Source organism: Lynx rufus, unplaced genomic scaffold (genome assembly GCF_022079265.1).
Source record: "Lynx rufus isolate CCGP_SWC_20201006 ecotype Redwood Valley unplaced genomic scaffold, mLynRuf1.p SCAF_17, whole genome shotgun sequence".
Lineage (NCBI taxonomy): Eukaryota > Metazoa > Chordata > Mammalia > Carnivora > Felidae > Lynx > Lynx rufus.
The window spans coordinates 28,809,950-28,833,782 of record NW_025814831.1 but is presented as its reverse complement, the minus strand read 5'-3'; the positions used below and the strand labels follow the sequence as shown (position 1 = coordinate 28,833,782).

At 51.5% G+C, this 23,833-nt stretch overlaps 1 protein-coding gene across 1 annotated transcript in view; it reads right to left on the bottom strand.

Annotated features, from left to right (window-relative positions):
* The window catches only part of LTBP2 (latent transforming growth factor beta binding protein 2), a 103,456-nt gene that overhangs the window by 42,241 nt on the left and 37,382 nt on the right, over window positions 1–23,833 (bottom strand). The window contains exons 6-10 of the mRNA XM_047079353.1: window positions 10,794–10,984; window positions 8,675–8,845; window positions 7,907–8,113; window positions 6,732–7,009; window positions 5,554–5,656 (exon numbers count right to left, since the gene is read on the bottom strand). Of these exons, the coding sequence (XP_046935309.1) occupies window positions 5,554–5,656; window positions 6,732–7,009; window positions 7,907–8,113; window positions 8,675–8,845; window positions 10,794–10,984 (950 nt within the window). The remainder of the gene's footprint in view (window positions 1–5,553; window positions 5,657–6,731; window positions 7,010–7,906; window positions 8,114–8,674; window positions 8,846–10,793; window positions 10,985–23,833) is intronic.

Below are 23,833 nucleotides of genomic sequence, written 5' to 3'. Positions count from 1 at the left end.
GGCATGTGAGCGCATCGGTGCTGAATACTCCATTTGCAAACCTCAGGTGGGTAAGCTGGAAAGAAACTTCTGCTCCCCCAGAGCAGTGAAAGGAGTGTGGGTCCTGGGGCAGCCAGACCCACACTGAATCCCTGGCTCTACTCTGACTAGCTGTGTGACCTGGCACACATCTCTTAACCTGTTTCGGTCTTAATTTTTTCATCTGCACAGGTGGGGACAGACACTCCGTGTCATGGCTCGTGAAGGTCAACTGTACTGAAACAATCAGTGTCACTGAAGCTAGCACCGTGCCTAGCAAAGTCCCTGCAGATGCTCCCCAACACTTAGTTCCTCTCTCTTCCTTTCCTTCCCTCCCTCCCTCCCTCTATACTCCCTCCCTCCCTCCCTTCCTTCCTTCCATAACACAGTTTCAAGGACGGCAAGTTGGCTGCTGCCCCTCATTGGCTGGAGACACTTGGGCAAATGACTCAACCTGAGTTTGTTATCGGTAAAATGTGGAAGACAATTCCTTCCTTGGGGCTATTGTGAATGCTATTGTGCAAAACCCCGAGCATGATACTTGTCACACACTGGTGATTATTATAACGTTCATTATTCCAGATTTACTGCTTGGTGAGGTCCTAATGGATCCCCTCAAGGATTGTGGAAATCGCACCCAAAGATGGGCTCTGACTGCTTCCTTGGGGCAGCACTAGAGCCAAAGCGGGCGTCTTGGTTACCGCAAGCAATGAGGTAGAGAGGGGTCTGGTCAGACCCTTGGCTCAGGCAGGCGCCACTCCAGCCAACCCCACCGCAGCCCTCCCTGGACCTCTCCAGGCCAGAGATGCCACGTGTCAGTGACACCGCTCTGGGGTAAGGAGGGCGCTAACTTGAGCTGAGGCACAACTCCCAGGAGGCCTCGAGTCCTTTGGAAGAAGCTTTCAGAACATCCCCGAGCCAAAGAGACACTGCTTTTTCTTCAGCCCAACAACTGGAATTCTGAAAAATCCCATTTCTTTAGGGCAGGAGACTGGGCGTCTCACCCGGAGATCCTGAGAACAGGAGCCCCACCCCAGCACAGCTGTTCCCTAAGCCGGGGTCCTCTGGTTGAACAAATTCTCTAAGCCAAGTGCACACGAGGCCACACGAGAGGAAGATTACGGGCTGGTTAGAGGCAGGGGTCCCGAGTCCCGGGCACACAATTTCCCCTTCTGGAAAATGAAGACAGTCACACCCAACGCCCAGAGACAGGGTCAGGATGCAGCGAAATGAGGAAGTACTTAGCACCGGGGCCTGGCACTTACCAAGTGCTCCAAAGAAACGGTTGCTAACGATGATGGTGATGATAACGAGGTTGCTGCAGTGACTTGCCCTCTGGTGCTCTCTGCCCCAAATCCTGCCAATTGCCTGTGTCCCCTCACATACCCACCCTCTCCGGGGGTTGGCCTCACCTGAAGCAGTCCCCGCGGGCAAGGGCCCTGGTAAAACCCAGGCAAACCAAAGCTTTCTTTCTACTGAGGGTTCCAAATACATTTGCAGACATATATATTAAACCTCCATTCCCTCAAAAATAAATTTCCTTTCCCAACTCCTTCCACGAACCTGTTCTTAGCAGCCAAACTCTCTGTGGCAGAGAGCTCAGTTCTTCTGGGCACACCCCATTATATCGTTGGGTTTTGATAAACTGGTTTTGGGGTTTGGTTTTTGGGTTTTTGTTTTTGAGAGAGAGAGAGAGAGAGAGAGGACACAAGCTGGGGGGAGGGGCAGAGGGAAAGAGAGAAAATCCCAAGCAGGTTCCACCCTCAGCGTGGAGCCTGACACGGGGCTTGATCCCACAACCCTGGGATCATGGCCTCAACCAAAATCGACCGACGGAGCCACCCTGGCACGCCCAATGAGCTGCAGTTTTTAATAAGCTGTTGCTTGTGCTTCGAATTGAGCTCTGCTCACCAGAAACATCCTCACATTGGCTTTAGCCCTCCAAGAACCACAGGGAACAACCCCACCAGCTTTCCTCCGGGACAATTCTTTTAACGCATCTCCGTGAACCCTTAGGCCTGAGCTTCAGGTGGCTGCCCTGCCTGTCTATTCTATCCCAATCTTCTTGAGGGATGTCCTTTGGGCACAAATAACTCATGAAACACAATCCTGGGCAGCCCCCTCTTGGCTGTGAACTCCTAGTCCAACGTCCTGAGTGTTGCTGTCTTTGGGCAGGCCTAACTCTCCCCAGAATGATTAGGGAGATCTTGGTCAGCTGAGAATCACTCTGTGGTGTGAAGCCTTGCTCCCCTGTCCTAGCTGCATGACCTTGGACAAGCTCCTCAGCCCTCTCTGAGCTTCATTTGTCAAGTGGGGATAAAGACTTTTAGCTCGAAGGTGGTTGCAACAATTTAGTGAGGTCAGGCAGGTGAAGAGACAGGCATAGGGTAAAAGTTCAGCTATTATTGTTTTTAAGATGGAAAGATGCGGAACTCCTTGAGGGGCAGAGCAAGAGAATCAGCAGTCCCTGGAGGTACAGGGAGGGGCCCGGGTTTTGAGGTGAACTCATCCCATGCCAGGCGGATGGACGGATCATCTCGCGGCAAACAGCTGGAGCTCAGAGTGCCAGCCACGCCTGCCCCAGCAAAGGGGCCTTGGGGTTGACACAGCCAATGCCAAGCCAGATGGGACAGTGGCCAACTTTCCAGTCGACCCAGATGTCCGTCTTTCTCAGACAGAAACTCAAAAATGTGGCCTCAATCAAAGTGGCTTTTGAGAGCTGTGTGCTCTTTGGACCCAGCAGGGGAACTGCAGAATCTTCGAAAAACTCCCAACGGTTAGGAAGACGTGGCTGGGGTTGGGTCCTGGAAGGTCAGCTGTATCTGCCACTCAGAGTGGAGGGAGAAGGGAGGGGATCATAGGCTCCCTGAGCCGAGGTCTCCCGGAGAAAGAGGAATTTTTGCGGAAGAGAAGGGATTTGTCTGTGTCATGTAAATGAGACTTCAAGACAATTCTTTTCCTCCTCAGAAATAGCATCATTCTGCAGGAGCCTTTGACCGTCCAGCATGGAACCTCAGAAGCCAAAAGGACTTAGAGGAAGCCATGAACTCACATAGCTCCCTGGCTGTTGGCTTTATTACTCCCCTCACCCCCTGATCCTGCTAGATGAACGGGATGACAAAGCTCTTCCCCGAGGGACACAGCCTTATTTCACCAGAAGACAAGTAGAGGCTCAGAGGGGCAGAGCCCCCGGGCCTGGGAATGTTCTCGAACACCGAAGTCCTGCCTGTCTTGCCAACCATTCCCAAACCCACCCCAGCAGCGCAACTTTTCTTCCGCTGTCTCTTGCACTGTAGCCTGCTAGTCATGCCTACTTAGAGAAACATCTATCCCCCACCCGCAGCCCCAGGCTCAGTCTGGCACCCTGTCAACACACACAAGGCTCCTCAGTCTTAGCCTGTCTCTCTACGATGCCCAGCTGCACTTTAATGTGTTTTAAATGTTTGCGTTCCCTGGTCTTTGTTATTTCTTGCTTGGTGTGCTGGAATGCTTCACACTCTAGGGTTTGCACCCTGGCGCCCAGCTTGCTGAGATGTGCTGAAGACAGTGGGGGAAGGGGGTGGGAGGCATTAACCGGGCCAGGGAGGAGGTGAGGGCACAGACTTGGGTGTGCTGTGCTCTAGGAAATGTCGCTCACTCTCTTGGTCTCACCTGCCTCTGCAATTCCCTTGGGTTGTTTGTTAAGCTCTTTCCCATCTTATTGGTCTACTATAATAATTCTTCAGCTCTCATCCTGGATGTCACCTCCTACAAGAAGCTTTGCCGGATCCATAAGTTTGAGGTAGGATCTTCTACTGCACAGGGAACAGATGTGCAGGTTGTGCACTGCACAAAAGCACCACATCTACGAGAATCGCTGGCATCCTAGATTTGTATTTGTGAAGACTGTTTGGAACAAAGGGAAGTAGAACCTTCCTCTAATTTGTACAGAGGTGCCATAGGACCTATCAGTGGTCCCGGTTCTGCCGTCTGTGTTCCCACAGCACTTGACATGTGTCTAGTTAGTGCTACCTGTATATACCCCCCACACGTCAGACTGTAAGCTTGGAGAAAGGAGGCCCTGCTTCTGCCTCATTCTCCACTGTCTTCCCAGGGCCTGCACACTAGGGACGCTTCAGATGGGTGCTTCGTTAATGTCAATATCTGTGGACTGAATGGAATGTGGGATATGGAAGTCTCAAGGGTGGGCCTAACTAGAAGGAACAGAAATGGGCTGGGGGGCAGGGGGTGGAGAAGAAAAGGGGTGAAACGATCTGTGAGCTGCAGGGGGAGATGCTGAGCAGGTCAAGGCCTTGCCCCTGCCCACCTCCCGCCCCCCGCCCCCCAACCATGAGCCAGTGTCGTGTGTCCATTCTCTTTTCCCTTTTTAGAGGCATACTTTTTAGCAATTATAACAACAGCTACTGTTTATTGACCTAATGCTAAGGACATGCATCCTCTACGCTCCAGAGCAGCCCTACTGGCGCTGTCACTGTCTTCATCGTGCAGATTAGAGACGGCGCAGAGAAGAGGTCAGCCAGCAGAGCTGAGACTGGTACCTATGTGTTGCACGCTCAAGCCCGGAAGCTGAATGCTACCCTCTGCTGCTTTGCCAAAAGTTCCATCGCACTGCAAAACCACCCATACTTAGTTTTAATTTGGAAAATACGGTCACTGCCCCACAACCAAGTCTGAAGTTAGGAACAGCCCTGTCCCTCCCACCTTTAGGCTCCAGGCCAGACCCCCTACGGAGCCAACTCACCAAGTCAATTGTTGACAGGCAAAAGAAATACATGCCAGGCCTGGAACCAGGCCCAGGAGTGGGGTCTGGAGGGAGAAGACGGGCTGAGTGGGCAGAAGCCATACTGAGGCACAGGCATCTCTTCACCCACCTCCCAGTTGTAAGGTAGATGTCTATGAGAGCAGCATGAATGGGCCTTGTGCTGACTCCAAAATCCTCTGTGCTTGGCCCACACAAGGCACCTGGTGAGCATTTGCTGAATAAGTGAACGAATCAACGAACGAAAGAATACATGTTAGGTTTGCCCACCGTCTGAAAGAGGGCAGGGAACTGGGTGTCCCATATCCCAAGGCAGAGGGCATTCTGGGACAGACACTCAACCCGGACTGGGTTGGAGACAGGAAGCGAGGAGGTGAAGATGAGTCCTGGAGGCCCCATCAAGGAAAGAATGAGGGAAACGCTGAGTCACTAAATCAAGACCACTGGGCCCCTGATACGTGGGCAGGTAGGTATGTAGAAGGGGGCCGAGGGGTAGAAGGGGGCCCAGTATGGGACAGGATCCTTAAAGTCTGAGCAAGAACAGCTAGCAAGAGGGAGGAACCCCTCCCAGGCAATCAGATAGACAGGCAGTCCAGGCCGCAGGTGCTGTCGGGAGCCTCAGCCACCAGCCAGAAGCACCCTCAGAGCAGATCTGGAAAGCCTGCCCAGTTTACCAGCCTGTTCTACCTGCCTGGCCTCTGAGACCCCGATGGGAGATGAAGTGAAGGCCAGGCCTTGGGAAAGCTTCACCCTAGACCCTGGCATCTAGCACTCACCTGGTCTGGGTGGGCACGGGGCACACGAGGTCACCCCCCAGAAGGCTCCCACACTGCCGCAGCAATCCTCTTGGGCAGTCAGCTCCAGCAAGGGGTTGGCACACTGGAAAAGAGGCCGTGGACACCCATCAAACCCTTCCCTGCCGTGCACAGAAATGTCCCAGGAAAACCCGAGACAGGAGCTCAACCCCAATTTCCTGCTACGGGATGCCTCCACCCGAGGGAGGAGAAAAGAGAGTCAGATGATGTCCCGGCAGAAAACAAAGAGACCTGCAGTCTATTCTACCAAACCCTAAACTTGGGGGCAGGGCACACCCAGAAAAGAAAAGATCTGCTCTGTGCAGGCCTGCAAACTGCCCCCTTCCGTGCCCCCAGCCCACAGAGGGTCCCAAAAGATGGGTTTTCCTCCATCAAACTCCAGGGAACTATAGGGTCACCCACCATGCAGGCCTTCCCCATGAACAGGGTCTAGGCTCAGGGACACTACATGTTGAGAGGTCAAGGAGGATCTAGGGACTCAGAGTCTCTATCCCTTGGCTACTTCCTACCGCCTCCAGTTCCCTAACCCCAGGAGGGGGTTCTGGAAACACCAAAATGCAACCCCAACAAAAACCATCCTGGGTCTGGCTTGCCCCATAGTTTTAGATGCCTAGACTCAGAAAAACTCACCTGGTTTCCCATCACTGACTACGGATGCCTCCGGGGGGAGGGGGGGAGGGGGGATGAAGTGTCTCTCATCCTTTACCCCCAAGGCTTTAGGGTTTAACTTGCCTTTTCTAATTCCCCACCTCTGTGGCCCCAATCTCAACTGAATACCAAACTCTTTCCTGTCTGGACCTAACAGCCCTACTGTTCATGCACCGGGAGTCCTAGGCTCAGCTCCAGGAGAGGCCAGGATTTACTGGGAACAGAGGATGCCGATGCCCTTCCAGAGGGGGACTCTTTTGGGTCCTCTTCGGCAGGCCTGGCACTGACAAGTATCCTGTGGAGCCCAGGTAGTAAGGAGCCCTCTCCTCATTCGGGCAATTTTATGCCCTGAGCTGTCCCGTACGGGGAATAGAAGACTGCACATATCCATTCTACAGGACGAAGAGGAGACAGAGAAGGAGAAGGGGCAGAATGAGGGGCAGTCGCTATTCTGGAAGCCCTCCGGGCTGAGGCAGGGGATGCATTCTCACCTGTCCATTCACAGAGCTCAGATAACAGCGGCCCAGCAGTCCCGGAGGCCTGGGTGCTGCTGGGGGCGGGGGCTGAGGGGCCTCTCCAGACCGGGCGGGGATGCTGTTGCTGTCCCAGTGGCTGTGGCGGGGGCTGGCGGGGAGCCGGGGCGAGGGTCTGGTCTCCACGCTGTTCTCCTCCGGGGCCTCGCCCCGCACCCGTGCCACCTGGTGGACCTGCACGGAGGCCTCCGGCGGGTGGTGAATGTGCACCTTCACCAAGGAGGGGTTCACGGAGGCTGGGCACAGGGGCTGGGTCAGAGCCGGCAAACAGGGACCCGCCTTCTGAAGAGGGCCCACCACCCCTGGGCCGTGCAGGCCACTGGCTGTATGTCTCCCCCAAATTCTCCTTCCGTTTCTTCACTCTCTGCTCAAACCCCAGGACCACTCCCCAGCGAGGACAGGACGGGGCACAAACTCCTTCACTCTGCACCTTCCAATGAAGGACCTTCATTATCAACCACCAAACTACCTCTCTGGATTCTAGCTCCCCCCACAATTCTATACAACCCCTGAATTCCAGCCCAACTGACCCTGCAGGGCCCCACCTCCACACGTTTGGTCACGGGCTGGCCCCTCTGCAGGGGAACCCCTCCCACCCTCTCTGCTTAGTCAAAGGCTCTCCATTGTTTAATGGCTTTCCTGAGCACAGTCAGGGGGCTCTCTATCTGCTGACCTCCTATAGAAGTCTGCATTTTTGGCTACCCTTTACCTGGTACCTGATAATGGAAGGCAGGGGAAATGAAATGTTTTATGATGATATTCTCTCTCCTATCCAGCCCGCCTCTATTGTTCCCTGAAGACAGGCCTCTGCCCTTATACTCTTACACCCATAGCACCCAGTAGGGGTCAAGGGCAAAAAAAAAAAAAAAAAATATATATATATATAGATATAGATATATAGATAGATATATATATAGATATAGATATAGATATATAGATATAGATATATAGATATATAGATAGATGAATTCAGAGGAAGGGCAAAGAGAAGTTTAGCAAGTGACACTGAGCCCCGGGGGAGGGAGGTCAAACCAAGAAGGAGGGAGGTTTGACCAGAGTCAGTTTCCCTGCCCTCCACCACAGGACCAGCACCCCCGTGTCCTTACCCAGTGCATCCCAAGTCTCGCACTCACCCAGCTGGTTGGAGAGAGGCAATGTGAAGGTGGACTGCCTCAAGGGGCCTTCCAGCAGGGCCCTGTGGCGGGAGCCCCTCTCGGGAGGCCCCTTGTCCAGATTCGGGGCCGGCAGGTGGCAGAACTTCCCAGTGGAGTTGGTGGGGCACCAGCACTCATCCCTGCCGATGCAGCGGCCTCCGTTCAGGCAGGGGATCTGGCAGAAATCTGTAACATCGACCTCAAGGTGACTGCTGGTAGAAGAACACAGCAGCACCCACCATACGGCTGGCGGGTGACCACAGGGAAGCAGGGGGAGCAGGAACCCAAATCTGGGTGGCTGGGGGAGTCCGGCACACCCTGAAATGCAGGGACTTTCCAGGAGGCCGGGAATGAAGAAGGGTAGATGATAACCAGCCCTTGCCTTTCTAAAGAGCCCTTTCACGCCTTTCCTGGACCCCACTGTACAGTGGGACCCCTCCCCCCTCCACCGAAACCTGGGGGACAGGAGGGCAGTGGCACTACGAACTCCCTTAACTTCTCTGTGGAGGAAACATGGACTCAGGAAAGTTATGTGACTTGCCTAGAGTCGCACAGCCAGGCTGTGACAGAGCGGGGTGAGGACTCGGCACTCCGTGTGACTGGGAACAACTCACAGAAGCCACAGGAGGAGAGCAGTGGGCTTCCTTCCTGCAGGAGGCCTGGGCTCCTGCCCGAGGCAAGCCTGTCGCTCTGGCCACCCTGTCCCCTCCCAGGGCCTGGGAGCCATCTCAGGGGGAAGGGACTCACAGATTCGGAAGCCAGACTTGGGGTCATGCCCGTGGCCACCCTGGCTATACAGGGTGGTGGTGTCGCCGCGTTCACAGCTGTTGGAGCAGTGCCCACGGGCACAAGTCTGCTTGCAGATGGTGGGAGTGAAGACGATCTTGATCTTCTTGATTTTCTCAGTGAGGTTCAGCCCTGCAGAGAGAGGGCTTGGGTCCAGGGGGCAGGGCTGAGAGGCACAGCTGTGACCTCCAGAGGCTGCTTAGAGAGGCCCACGGGGTCAAGGGTGACTCCATCCCAAGGGCATTTGCTAAGTACCTACTGGAAGCAAGGTCCCGTAGTGGGGGCAGGGTAATACCTTTGAGAAGCTCACAGTCCAACAGCTATTGGGGGACGCCAAAGTGCCAACCATTCAGCTCATGCTTTAGGCAAATTAGCTCTTATCCCTCTTGGCTGAGTATTATTTTAGGTTGATCCGCTAGAAATTGCCATTTCTGTAGGTTAAGATAACTGAACATTGGCACTGTTCCTAATCTAACGTTTCTCTTTTACAGATATGGAAACTGAGGCCCAGGGAAGGTTGGGTTGCCCCAAATCACACAGCTAGCAAGTGCTGCAGCTGGGCTCTGAGCCGGCAGGCAGAGAGAAACGACCGAGCTCAGACTTGCCAGAGCAGAGTCAGTGTGGGGAGCTAATGCCCTCCCAGCTGGAGTGTGCAGGTGGAAGGCGAGGCAGGGTGACCAGTTGGGAGGTCACTTTGGCCATCCCAGCTGGTTCTGTAACACAGGTGGTGGCAGTGTAAACACAGAGGAGAGGTGTTCAATCAGCATGGGGAGCCCAGGGAGGGAAGCCAGAGGGAGAGGGGTAGAGGAGGGAGGTTTAAAAAGCCTACATAGACCGTGTGTTCAAGAAGCTAGCCCGTGAGAGGAGAGATAGAGAGGAAGCCCAAGGGAAGTGGGGGGGGGGTGTGTGTGTGCCCGTGCAAGGGTGTGAGCATGGAGAGCTGACCAAGTATATTTGCTGATGGGAAGCGGCTGGGAGAGGAGACAGCGTGAAGAGGGAGGAGAGAGGTGCGGGGGGGAGGGCAAGGGATGGTCTAGTGTTCTAGAGGAATCAAGAAGGTGGACGCCCCCCTTTCCAAGATGGCAAGAAAGGTGGTCACGGACTAAAAAGAGGAACGAATACGGACAGGGATAAACCTCGAAAACATTACACGAAGTCACAAAGGGCTACATATCGGACAGGCTCGGTTTACGGCATGTCCAAGATAAGCAAATCTGTAGAGGTAAAGTAGACTAGCGGGGCCCGGAGCTTGGGAAAGAGGCTTAATGGGCATGCAGCTTCCTTTTGGAGTGATGACAGTGTTCTGGAATTAGATAGTGGTGGTGGTTGTGCAAAATTATGAATCCACTAAAAGTCACTGATGCGTCCACTTTAAAATGGTTAATTTTATATGAATTTCACCTCAACTTTTAAAATGGGAAAAAAAACAAGAAAAGAGGTCAGCTCAGGCACAGGTGTAGGTAAGGGCCATGTGTGCATGGTCACATGGTGAGGCAGGTGGGCAGGAAGGTGAGGAGCTCTCCCAGGGGTGGCAGGGTGCCCATGTGCTGACGGGATGGCACTTGGGGAAGTGGGGGCAGCTTGGAGTAGCTGCTCTGAGGGATGAGAGAGAGACAGAAAAAGAGAGAGACAGAGAGAGAGAGAGAGAGAGCAGGCACCTGGGGAAGGACTGTTGGGCAGTGACCAGAATATGCAGAGGCATGAACCTGCAGGGATGGTCAGGTGTCTCCTCTAGAAAGCAGAGGCCCGGCTGTGGGTGCTAAGAAAGCAACTGGCCAGGTTGGTCCAGGAGGGTTGTGCTTTGCAGGAAGCATGAGGTGGAAGGAACAGGGTCAGGGAGGTGAGGTTCATGGCTGGATATGAAGGAAGCAAAGGCAGGACGTGTGACAGGGGCAAAGTCTCCGATCAGCTGGTTTGGGACCCTTGGAGCCAGGCACAAAGCAGGCATTTGACGACTGTTGGTTGATTGGCTGAGAGGATGAGTGACAAGGTGAAACTCAGCCCCTCTGTGAGAGTGGAGGGGAAGGTCAGCAATTTAGATGCTCTGCTCTTCCAGGACCTTGAGACGGGGCATCCTTACCCCAGGGGGATGACGGGTGGTCCAGATACGCCGCCTGCTGGGTGCCATCCCTCCGCTCAAGGCCTGGCCCTGCGGGCAGGGCATTGGAGGTGAGCTGACCGCTGGCTGCGGTGGTTGGGTAAAGCCGGACCGTCCGGGACAACCCCACGTGCTGCTGGGAGGGCTGCGTCTGGCTGAGCCCACTCAGGGTCCTGTGGAGATAATCACGGTACAGGGGTTTACCACCTAGAAGCAGCATCCCTGGGCTCTCTGTCTCCGCTCGGGCCACCCACCCCGCTGCCTCTGCACTAGAAGAGTGCTCTCTGTTTGGCTGCCTTCTCTCCACCCATGTGCAGTGACTCAGGGATATGGAGGTGCCCTGAGGTAGGGGGAGTGAGGTAAGGTCCGCCAGTTTGTTCCATGGGAGTGCCTATCCCTACGAGGGATAGCTAGGCTTTTGCTGGGCTGTTCTGGGTGAGTCAGAGCCTCTCTGAGCCTCAGGGCCCTCGACTACAAAACGAAGGTGTTAGACTGGTCTCCTGTGGCTCTGACATTCTGAGAGTCTTTGAGACTCTTAGCAGTCAAGCTCTGCCCCCCAACTGAGTCCTGTGCCTACCCCCTGCCACTTCATAATTCAACCCTTAACACAAATTACCTGTGGACTACGTGCCCAGCAAATGCTGATTCATAGATTGATTTGGGAGGCAGAGCCTAGAATATCCCTCTCATTTATTTTCATTGTGCAAATAATACAACAATATTCAAGGAGAAAAAAAATCGAATTCATCATCCCCCTGCCCCCACCCCTCAAATACTTTGCACATTCCCTTTCTTTCTAATGTTTTTATTTCTTTTTGAGAGAAAGAGAGAGAGAGATAGAGGCAGACAGAGTGCAAGCTGGAGAGGGGCAGAGAGAGAAGGAGACACAAAATCTGAAGCAGGCCCCAGGCTCCAAGCTGTCAGCACAGAGCCCGACACAGGGCCTGAACGCACAAACTGCGAGATCGTGAGCTGAGCTGAAGTTGGACGCTCAACCGACTGAGCCACCCAGGCGCCCTGCATGTTTCCTTTCAACCTTTGCTCAAATCTATGTTCTTACCCTATTGTCATCGCCTGTAGGTGCACCTTGAGTTATTATTTTTTTCACTTAACATTAGATCATACTTGATACAATTTCAGTTTTCATATTTTAGCATCTCAATTACTACATGATAGTCTATCAGAAGACAAATCACAATTTATTCAGACATTCGCCTGTTACATAGATTGTTTTTAATTTTTTTATGAAACATTTATTTATTTAGTTAGTTATTTTTGGAGAGAAGGCTCAAGTGAGCGAGAGAGAGAGAGAGAGAGAGAGAGAGAGAAAGAGAGAATCCTATGCTGGCTCCACACTGTCAGCATGGGGTCCGAAGTGGGGTTCATGCTCACCAGATGTGGGGCTCGAAATCACAAACTGTGGGATCATGACCTGAGCCGAAGTCAGTTGCTTAACCTACCGAGCCACCCAGGTGCCCTGACTGTTTTTAATTTTTAACTGTGGACATACATACTCATGTGGCTTTTTTCCATCTGTTAAAATATCCCTTTAGTATAGAGGGATTCGCTATACTATACTATTTTATTCTGTATATTTGAAAAATATGTATAACAGACATTTATTTTTTTTTATTTTTTTATTTAAAAAATTTTTTTTTCAACGTTTATTTATTTTTGGGACAGAGAGACACAGAGCATGAATGGGGGAGGGGCAGAGAGAGAGGGAGACACAGAATCGGAAACAGGCTCCAGGCTCTGAGCCATCAGCCCAGAGCCTGACGCGGGGCTCGAACTCACGGACCGCGAGATCGTGACCTGGCTGAAGTCGGACGCTCAACCGACTGCGCCACCCAGGCGCCCCTATAACAGACATTTAAAAAGGACTATTATTTTAGGATTAATTCTGTGGACTAGAATGACCCTCTCAAAGGTCCTAAACATGTCTGGCTCTAGGTGCACACTGGTGCCTTGCTTTCAGAGAAGGTTCTATCAAAGGTAGTAATGTACCACTCAGAGGGCACCCTCGACATCCTAATGTATTATTAATTTCTCATGCTTGGCTAATTAAGGATAAAATGGTACTTCATTGTTGCTTTTCTCTCCTTTATTACTTCTGAGTTGACATGTTCTTCATGGATCTATTTACTGCCTTGAAAACTTTCCGCTCCTGTCCTTTGACATCTTAACCGTTTGAGTTGTTTGTCTCACAAATGTGAACGTGTTACTCATATGTTTATTACCAGGCCATTCTACAAAGCAGCCTCCATTGTAAATATTCCATCACTTCACAATGTATATGAACCTGTATATGATGGTGTCTGGACCGTGGCGAGTGGGATCACACTGGGGCCATTGAAGCTGAGGGAGCAATTCCTTGTCCAAGATTATACAACAGGTAAATTGGGATTGGGCCCCAGGATTCCAACCTAGAGCATCCTGACTCCTGTGCCACCCAATAGACCAGCCCAGACCACGATGGAAGCTCAGCCTAGAAGCATCTGCTCAGGCCTGGAGGGTGCTCCTTCCCCCAGTAGGTCCCAACCCTACTTGGGATTCCTTGCCCAAGGTCCTGGGACCCTCTCCCTCTGCTGCCCCTACTCCCGTTTTGTTGACCCTGGGTGCTTAGGCCATGAACAAACTTCCTCTTATCCTTCCCCAGCAGAAGCCAAATCAGGAGAGATGCCAGAGGCCAGCACCCCAGTGCTTCCCCAGGAAATGTTTGACCCTTCCCCAGGCCCCTTTGCTCAAAGCTTGGCTCCCTTAGGCTTTAATGCAGCTCTTCCTTCCAGGGCCACCAGCAACAAATCCTTACTCTGACGGGCATGAACCATGCCTCACCCTGCTTCCCGGATTTGGGGTCTGGAGTGGGAGAGAGGTCCTGTTAGCCACTTGAGAAGTTCTGGGAGATGTAATGGGCCAGAATGGGGAGCCCAAGCCTCAGGCACCTGCTCCTCACTCCTAGGAGAAGAGTAACACAACCAGCTGCAGCAGAAAACACAATCCTTTCAATAGCTTCCCAGAGCGTGCCTGAGAGAGAGAGAACGAGCAGGTGGGTTGGTGGGAGTCTCCTCCTGGTGGCACCAGGCTGGTGCCACGGCTCAGCTTAGTGCCATCATCACAAAGCACCTTAGAAAGATGAAGGGAGTAGCTCATGTTCTGCCCAGCTCTTCACCGTTTTGAACTTGACCAACAAAGAGATCCCCAATCTGGTCAAGGTGGAAACTCAAAGGATGCTTTCTTGGCGGTTTGTTGTCATTGTCGTCGCTGCTGTCACTTGTTTCTCTAATGGAACTCGATGCTAATGGCCCCAAGATTCCTGAGTCCAAATCCTAAGGCTAGAGGTTAATGTTGCAGAGAAGAAAAAACCACCGCCCACAAAGAAAGTCATGCATTCCCTAGTTGTAGATAGGACCTGGTTGTACCGAGGAGAGAGAAGGGGATTAGGCTGGGCAGATGTCAGTTCTTCCTCTTCTAGAAGAATGGTCTTGAGCAAGTCACTTAGCTCCTCTGAGCCTCAAATTCCTCATTAGCAAAATGGGAATAGTGATACCACCTCAAGGGGCTGCAGTGAGGACTAAGAGAAACAGTGAGGCCATGGGATTGCTTTGCAAGTATAAACAAATGGTCACAAGTTGAAAAATATGCCCCAAATTTAAAATCACATGAACAACAACAACAAAAGTGCTAGATACACTTTATTTATTTATCTATTTATTTATTTTTATATTTTTAAACATTTTTATTTATTCTTGAGAGACAGAACATGAGCAGGGGAGGGGCAGAGAGAGGGAGACACAGAATCTGAAGCAGGCTCCAGGCTCTGAGCTGTCAGCACAGACGTGGGGCTCGAACTCATGAACTGCGAGATCATGACCTGAACTGAAGTCGGCCGCTTAACCAACTGAGCTACCCAGGTGCCCCAGTGCTAGATACACTTTAGACAAGCCCCTGAAAGTTCTTATTTATCTAAGGAGAATAAAAGACTTCCCCAAATGCTTTGTTTTACTACCACACATCCTTATATGTCAAGGGCCAAGTGCCCAATCTCGTGTTCACACACATTTTAACAACCAGAGTCTCCTGAACCCAATCCATCATCATCTACTGCTGTGATGGGGATGTGAGGGTAAATGACAGAAATGAAAAGTTCTGCCCAGTCTGAGAGGCTCCCAGAATAAAGGAGGAAGCCCCTGGTTCTTTGATAGTTTCTATCTCCTCCACCGAAAGTACCCCTATAAGGAAATTGCCATCTCCCTTCATAAGCCCCAGATCAGTCCTTGGAGGGGGGCACTGAGGTCCACCATGTGAACAGGGGTACAGGTCCCTTGGTCTCTGGCTGGTCACTCGTGCCATCAGCACTTTGAAGACCACAGGCATCTAGGGGGGGGGGGTGCAGACTGTGAGCTGCGGAGTCTGTAAGCCCAGTAGTCTGGCTTTGTGTTATCTTTGTACTCATTTCTTTTAAGTGAACCACAAGCCGTCAGCAAAAGCTTGTTCGTATGCCCCAGGTTACGGGACATCAAGAAAAGGCTGTGGCATCATGTTCTGCCCAGAGTGGTCTAAAGAAGCAATGCCTCCTTAAGGACAAGCGTGGTGGTGACAGAGGCAAGCTAGAGGTTCACTGAGAAGGTGACTTTCTTGGACCACAGCCCTTTGGGAGAGGTCGTGTCCACTCAGCTTTGGAAGAGCTGCTTCGATGTCATCAAAGGATAGCGGTTCTCGAACTCTCCTGGCACAAGAATAGAAGTTGCTATCTCTCTGGGATTGTTCCAGGGAAGTCCTGGCAAAGCAGCCACAATGAACCAAAACAGCTGTCTCTAGACTTTAGGATCTTGTGGATCAGTAAAGTTTTGAAACAAATGGAGAGGAAAAACATAAAGTTGCCAATTTTTTATTTAGGTAAGTAAGAAATTCTCTCTCTCTCTCTCTCTCTCTCTCTCTCTCTCTCACATACACACACACACACACACACACACACACACCCCTACCAATTATCACCGCCATAATTCCATGAAATAAAAGACATTTCAATGTCAAAAGAAACATTTGACTAAAGCTTAACTTGACAGAAACCTTACCATATTGACTTTATATTCGTTTCTCCATGGACCAATAAAAAATTCATGACAGGCTAGCACCAGGCCAAGGGGAAGCCACTGGGCAACATGATCGCCCAAGGTCTGCTCTAGTCTGAGGACATTTGGGCTCTTTCGACCCATTTGGGGGAGAAGACTTCCTGTCCTTGCCAGCTGGGATCTTCAGACCCAAGCGAAAACTGCCTGGACAGTGCATCCCGTGATGCCACTCAGTTAACTGTGGTGTGCCCATATCCTGCCATCCTTAAAAGATATTTTACACGGAGATTTTCAAGAGCAATGGGGAGCTGGATGAGGGCCTCCATACCTTCCACCCCATCCAAGTGCACCCCAGCCAGAACGCAAAGTACTAGGATATATACAACTCCGCAAAGGACCAAACATTGTAGGACCTCCACTCCATCTAATTTAGAAGTTGGGGTTCCAAATACCATTTTGATTGAAAAGCCTTCTGCTGCTAAAAGAAAGTTTAAAAACATCACTAGAAGGTGCACAGAGTAGTTAGAGCTATCACATTGAGCACTGAGCCAGGTGCTTTAAATGCATCATCTCATCCACGTTATTTTATTGAAAGCGAGTAAGTTGCAGAATAATATGGATAGTATGCTTCCAGGTTTGTGTCTTCAGAAAAACTTCTCTCTCCCCCTATAGATATTGAATCAGGGACAGGAAAGATCTGGAAGGGTCTGTAAACAGAGGCTGCCCCTGTTTCTATAGTTTTGGAACTTTTTTCAGTAAAAAATTTGAAACTTTTTTCAGTAAAAAATTTGAAATTTTTTACAGTAAACATGCATCATTTGGGAATAAAAATAAATACTTCCCACAGCAGCTCCATTTTATAGGTAAAGAAACTGAGGTTCAGGAAAAGCAAGGGAAGTGTGTGCAAAAAACTAGGATCCAAGGTGGACTGTAGTGGCTAAAGAGGTACAGGAATTCAGATTTAAGAAAGACCATGACGGGGCGCCTGGGTGGCTCAGTCGGTTAAGCGTCCAACTTCGGCTCAGGTCATGAGCTCGTGGTTTGTGAGTTCGAGCCCCGCGTCGGGCTCTGTGCTGACAGCTTGGAGCCTGGAGCCTGCTTCGAATTCTGGTGTCTCCCTCTCTCTCTGCCCCTCCCCTGCTCATACTCTGTCTCTCAAAAATAAATACATGTTAAAAAAAAAATAAAAAGAAGAAGAAGGAAAGACCATGACATTTGAGCTGGGGCTTAAGAGATGGGTAGGATTTTCACTGTCCAATAGGAGGAGGAAGACATTGCAGACAAGAAAAATAACAAGAAAATCCATGGAGGGGGGGAAGCATGGGCCATATTTAGGGGAAAATAATGAGCATGGTTGGATTAAGCATAGAATGGAGGGAAGGGACGGGAAGGAAATAATATCCAGTCAGTGCCTACAGGGTAGCAGGCATCATTCCAGGTGTTTTACATAATGTATCACTTACTTGTCCAAACAGCCCTATGATAAAAACATCTGTGTGGCCAAAACCCTTAAAGTAAAAAGACAAATGGCAAAACGGAAAAATATGTACAACTCCTATCACAAAGGACCCATCTCCATAATATATAGAGAGCTCCTAGAGATGGAAAAGACGGACCAATAGCCCTAAAAGAAAAATCAGCAAAGGAATAGGAATAGTTCACAGGAAAAAAAATACAAATGTTTGCTAAACACATGACAGTACGCTCATTCTAAGAGATGTGCAAATGAAAATGACTCTGAGGTAGTATTTTTAATCCATTAGATCAGCAAAAATTCAAAAGTTTAATAATAGACTAATGTGGTGGGATTGTGCCGAAACCGGCACTCTCAAATGTTGCTGGTGGGAATGTAAATCGATACAGTGAAATTGCCCTCATGGAAAGCGATGTGGCAAGTCTATCCACACTACAATGCACCTGTGCTTTGCTCCTGCCTCTCCACCTCCAAGACGATGCTGCAGATTAAACCTGCCATGGAAGGTGCTGCTGCCATCCTTCCCAGGTCCCCTTTGCAGCTGGTGCACCTTCTGCTGGCTTCTTCCTTGCCCTGGGTGGATGCAACCACCTGACAAGCCCCTCCCACAACCAATGGGAAGTTCAAAACCCCTAACCCTGGCCTCAAGGTGGGATAGCTCTGCAAGCTCCACCCTCCATCAGGCGTTGTGCTCCCTTTCTCTGGGACCAGTCCTTGCTTGGCTCTTTCCACCTTCCCGTTCTGCTTCCCTCCCTCCCTTGGCAATCCCCCAATAAATCACACACACCCGAAACCATGTCCCAGCTCCACCTCCAGAGGAATGTGACCTAAGACACTTGTTAATGTCCAAAGTGATGGATGAACAAGATTATTCATAGCAGCACTATTTTGTAATAGCAAAATATTTGCAAAGAATAGAAACAACTTAAGTGTCCTTCAGTAGGAGATTGGTTAAACAAACTAAGATACATCCATGAGATGAAGTCATATGCCTTCGAAACAGAAAGCAGCAGCTCCTTTACATCGATAGGGAAAAGCTCTCTAAGACATAATGAAAAGTGAAAAAGGGACGCCTGGATGGCTCAGTCGGTTAAGCTTCCCACTCTTGGTTTTAGCTCAGGTCATGATCTCATGGTTCATAAGTTCAAGCCCTGCATTGGGTTCCACATTGAATTGTGGAGTCTGCTTGGGATTCTGCCTCTCCCTCTCTCTCTGTCCTTCCCCTGCTCACTCTCTCTGTCTCTCTCAAAATAAATAAATAAACTTCAAAAAAAAATTTTTTTAAGCGAAAAAAACAGCCATAATGTGGCCCACTGATTGTTTTTGTATGGACAGTGACATAATATTTTTTAATATATTTAAATGGTTGGAAAAGGTCAAAAAGAAGAATGTATTTCACGACATGAGAAAGTGATGTGAAATTCAAATTTAGGTTTCCATAAATAAAGTTTAGTTGGCACACGGCCACACTCATTGTCTGTGACTGCGTTTGCCCTACAATGGCAGAGCTGAGTACTTGCAGAAACTCTATGTCATACAAAGCCTGAAATATTTACTATCTGGCCTTTTATGGAAAAGCTTGCTGGCTCCTGGTGTGGGGCATGTAAATTTTTGTGTAAAAGTAGAGAAAATAAGTATACGTGCTGCATTTATTTGCATATTTATAAAGCAACCTTGGAAGGCTACCTTGGAAATTAATCACAGTGGTTACCTATGTATGTGGGGTGGGAGGCAGCAGGAGGGGGGTGGGTGGGGCATAAACTGTGCCACAACTTAATGAATGCTCGCTCTGTGCCAGGCTCCATGCCAATAATGTGCAGTGCACATATTATCTCATGTAGGCCCCTCAGTACCTCTGAGAATTACCCATTATCCCATTTTACAGTCAAGGAAACAGAGTAGCAAGTTTCTTTCCCTTCCTGAAGGTTACAGAACTCCTAAGGGCAGAAGCCAGGTTACCGAACCAGGTAAGTTCATCCTAGAACTACCCCTCCGTTTGTTATTTCTGTATCACCATTTTACAGATGAAGACACTGAGATTTTGCAGGGTTAAAGAAAGACAGGCGCCAGTTCATATGATGGACAGCATGAAACACCAGAGAGGTGTCTGGGCTCAACTGAGTGGGTGAGGAGGTCCTTGGAGAAGCCCACCTTCTTTCACTCCTTCAAGAAGCACTTACTGAATGCCTGCCACATGCCAGGCACTGAGGTCAAGGATGGCAAAGACCCTCAGACCCTCTCTGCTCCCATGGAGCCTGGGCAAAGGGTCCAGCACCCCAGCAAAGGTGTGAGGGCACAGGGGAGCCGCATATTAGCCTTGAGATGTTCGTGGTCTTCACGCAGGTCTAGGACATGATGAGATGGGCCTTTTCAAATGATTGTTACTCTGGTAAAAGATTACCCAGTGTAGATGGACCAGAGCGGGGAGGGCTGGAGGCCAGCTGGAAGGTTTTGGCTGTGCTCTAGACTAGCTGGGACCAAGGCCGGGACCAAGAAGAAAGCCTGGATTCAAGGGCTTTTTAAGACACAGAGACTTCCCGGTTGTGGCTTAGACCGATGGGTGGAGGGAGCTCCACGGACCAAGATCTCAACTGGGAGATCCAAGAAGTGGCTCAGTTCAGGCAGGACGAGTGTCGAGTGTTGGGTGGCTCAGGATGGATCTCCACGGGGAAGCCCTCAGGACGCAGCAGTCAGGAGAGAGACAGGAAACAGTCAGGAGAGGGGAGACTCGTAAGGGTAGACAGAGGTGGTGGATACAGAGCTAAGGGGGAGGGCTGACACCACTCAGGGGGAGCGCGTCGAACAAACCACGCTTCAGAGCTCCCTGTTGGACTGAGGCGTTAACTCTGCTACCGCTTCCCCGTTTCAGGAGGGAAGATGTGTTAATGAATAGGCTGGCCTCAGTTTTAAGTTTTGTGCCCATAAATTTGTCTCCAGCCTGTGGCACCTGCTACCATCTGTCTGCTAGCACGCGATAAGACAAATGAACAAGCAGTAAGTGACCATTAACAGAAAACGTGGCGGCCAACCCCTTCACCTGACAGCAGGTTCTTTTCAGGGACACACGCGTGTGCCTAGGGCTGGGTTTTTGTTTTGAACACACAGACGATCGTCATAGTTTCTGCTAATAAAACAGTTCCCAGCTCTAATCATGGAATGGATTACATGGATGGCACTCCTTATGACTTCCAGGCACCCTGACACCTAAACACTTTGAGAAATACAGGGGTGAAGAGGGAAGAGGCACGGTGGAGGAGGGGTCCCCTGAGGGCAGGCAGAGGAAGAGGCTGTGAAGGTGTCGGGGAAGGAGCAGCCAGGGAGGTAGGAGGGGAACAGGGAGAGAGCACCGAGACAGGAGGGCGTTCCCAGAAGGCCATCTCTGCTTCTGGCCCTCCTGTGACTGCAGGCTTAGCCAATTGCAGGTGACCAGGCCCTAGCGCCTCCCAAGGGGCTCAGTCTCCCCTGAGGATCTGGGTGCTGCGAGGCCCGGGAAGCTCCACCCCTTCTCTCCTCAGGCCGGGCAGGCCTCACGCCCAGGCCAGGGTCAGCCAGCCCTTGTGCCAAACCCTGGGGGACCCAAGACAGTGTCGCCAGACATCCTGCTCCAGGCACGGCCACAAACCTGCCTTGCCTCAGCAGAGGGCAAGGGGCCACCCAGCCAGGGTGGATAAGGAGGAGGGGACACTGTGGCGGTGGTGGCATAGGAGCCGGGAGCCCACTGATTCTAGACGATGCGCGGCTCGGTGGCTGAGCAGGTGAGACCCAGGCTGGCTAAGACTTATCAGCTGTCACTCTTCAGCATCTGGGTACAAGACGTGCCAGGGTGATGGGTTCTCTGATGACACTGTCAGGAGGGGAGGGCTTGAACCCTGTCCCATGTGTCTTAGACAATGATAATGAATATTTATTGAGCACTAATTCTGGGCTGTGTATTAATTATTACATTTGCATTATGATATCTAATCTTCATAACCACCTTAGGGGCTAGGCACGGTCATTAGCCCCGTTTTTCAGAAAAGGAAACTGAGGCACAGAGAGGTCAAGGAAACTTGTCCAAGGTCATTTGTCTAGCATCACTCTGTCCAAAAGAGCTTTCTGTGCTGATGGAAATGCTCTATATCTGTGCTATTCAATACGCTACCAGCCACGTTTGAAACTTGGAAATGTGGCTAGTGTGGCCGAGTCACTGAGTTTTACATCACATTAAATTTAATTTTTTTTTTCAACGTTTATTTATTTTTTTGGGACAGAGAGAGACACACAGCATGAACGGGGGAGGGGCAGAGAGAGAGGGAGACACAGAATCGGAAACAGGCTCCAGGCTCCGAGCCATCAGCCCAGAGCCCGACGCGGGGCTCGAACTCACGGACCGCGAGATCGTGACCTGGCTGAAGTCGGACGCAAATGGAGGAGTCAGCATTTGCACCCCGAAAGTCTATCTTGGCCTGTAACTATCAGTTAGAAGGTTCTCCTGGCTCCTCTGACTGTGTTCTCTGTCCCTTGAAGGCTTCGCTCATACCCCAGGCGCTAGGGTCCCCTGACTGTACCTGGGGGAATTAGGACCCTCCTAAACCTGGCTACCTTCCCCCAAACTGCAGTATCTGTCATCAGATGCGAGGAGGCCTGAGGCAGGAAGGAGACTGGATTTCCAGAGGACAGACCCAGGACCATGCCACAGGGGAGCCACTTTCAGCACAGTGTGAGGAAGGGCTTTTAAAGAGCCAGGGTTGACCCTGGCTTCAGTGACACGGTGACCCCGAAGAGGCAGGAGATTTCTTTTTTTAATGTCTATTTACTTTTGAGAGAGAGACAGAGACAGAGACAGAGCACGAGCAAGAGAGGGGCAGAAAGAGAGGGAGACACAGAATCCGAAGCAGGTTCCAGGCTCTGAGCTGTTGGCACGGAGCCTGACGCAGGGCTCGAACCCATGAACTGTGAGCTCATGACCTGAGCTGAAGTTGGACGCTTAGCCCACTGAGCCACCCAGGCGCCCCTGAGGCGGGAGCTTTTTGTCCCAGGAATAGTGGATCTGTGCTCCTGCACGCCAGAGAGGAATCCATAGGCCTCCAGGCCCATGGCAAGCTCAGTGGGGTGGTGCCCAGGGGACCCCGCCCCTGCCTGCTTCCTGGCAGGCTGATGTGGTATCACTCACTCCCTGGTGCCTTCCTGAAATGTCTGAGAGCTGGCTGTCTCAAGACCTCTCCTGCCACTAACCCTGCTATGCTTACCCTGCTGTGCCTAATCCCTTGGGCCTCAGTGGTCAGCTGGAGTCCCCAGCCCGGCCCCCGTCAGCTGCCTATGAGTCATATCCCCAAGCTCTGAGGTCTGAGTCTCTAGCACTGTGGCCACACCCAGGTCTGAGAGTTCTGGAGATGTGGGACACAGACCCCAGGGGATGCCTCTACCAGGCTGGGGGGCAGGCTGGGGGCAGACTCCTGGGGGAGTCTGTCATCCCAGTCTCTGGCCGCTCTGCTCTCCCAGGCAGCTCAGGAGGAAAGAGCACCCCTGTTTCACTGCAGGTGAATAAGAGGCAGAGGTTGGGGGGAGGTGTGCGTGTCCAGGGGAATGTCTGTGGAGCACAAGCCTGGCCTGGGCCTGACCCCCGCCTCCAAAGCAGCCCTGAAGTAGTTGCTGCCTCGTATCCCAAGGGTTCGAAGACCCCTCTAGGCCTCATCTCTCTCCTCCACCCTCTAGACCCCTCATGTCGACATACCCTTTTCAACTGAGCAGTCTGCCTCGTATGCTGTCAGGTGGCCAAGCCCTGGCCCCTTGAGACCCTGCATTGCCTTTTTTTCTCTCCTGGCTGGGCAAGGGAATAGGGCAGGAGAGCCTGAGCAGGCTGCCCTGGTCCCCAGAAATGCCCCTTATTTTCTACCTACCTTGCCCAAGTGTCAAACTACTGGGGTCATCGCCCTTTCCCCAGAGGAAAGGGCCTTTCCAAGAGTTCCTCTGCCTCCCTCTGGGTCCAGCAGACCACCCCAAGGGCTGCAGCTTGGCCAGGAACACAGATCCCCCCAGAGAGAAAGGCAAGGGATCGAGTCTCACCCTCTTTATATTCTCCAGGGAGTCACACAGTGCTGGGCACATAGCTACTGTCCCCAAATAGTTACCACGTGAACTTCCACCGTCCCAGGGGCCTCTTCCAACCCTCTTGCCTCACTGGAGCTCTCTCTCCAGCCCTGGCCGGGCCCCATCCTTCAGCCAGCCGGTGCCAGCGGGCAGTCTGAAGCCTTTGGCTCCGGCTTCCCCGAGGAAGACTTGTCGGCTTGTGGGGAGCCTGGATGTCACGAATTCATCATTCCCCCGCTTCCAACGTGCATTTATGGGCACCTTATAAGGTGCATAGTCCCATGTGGGCACAGTAGGAAAGGCACCTTGCTCCCTCCAAACAGGGAGGCAGAGGGCGGGGGAGGGCCAGCACTTGGGGCCTTGCTGTAAACTAGGCAAGGGGCCCCTCGGGGCGGCCACTTCAC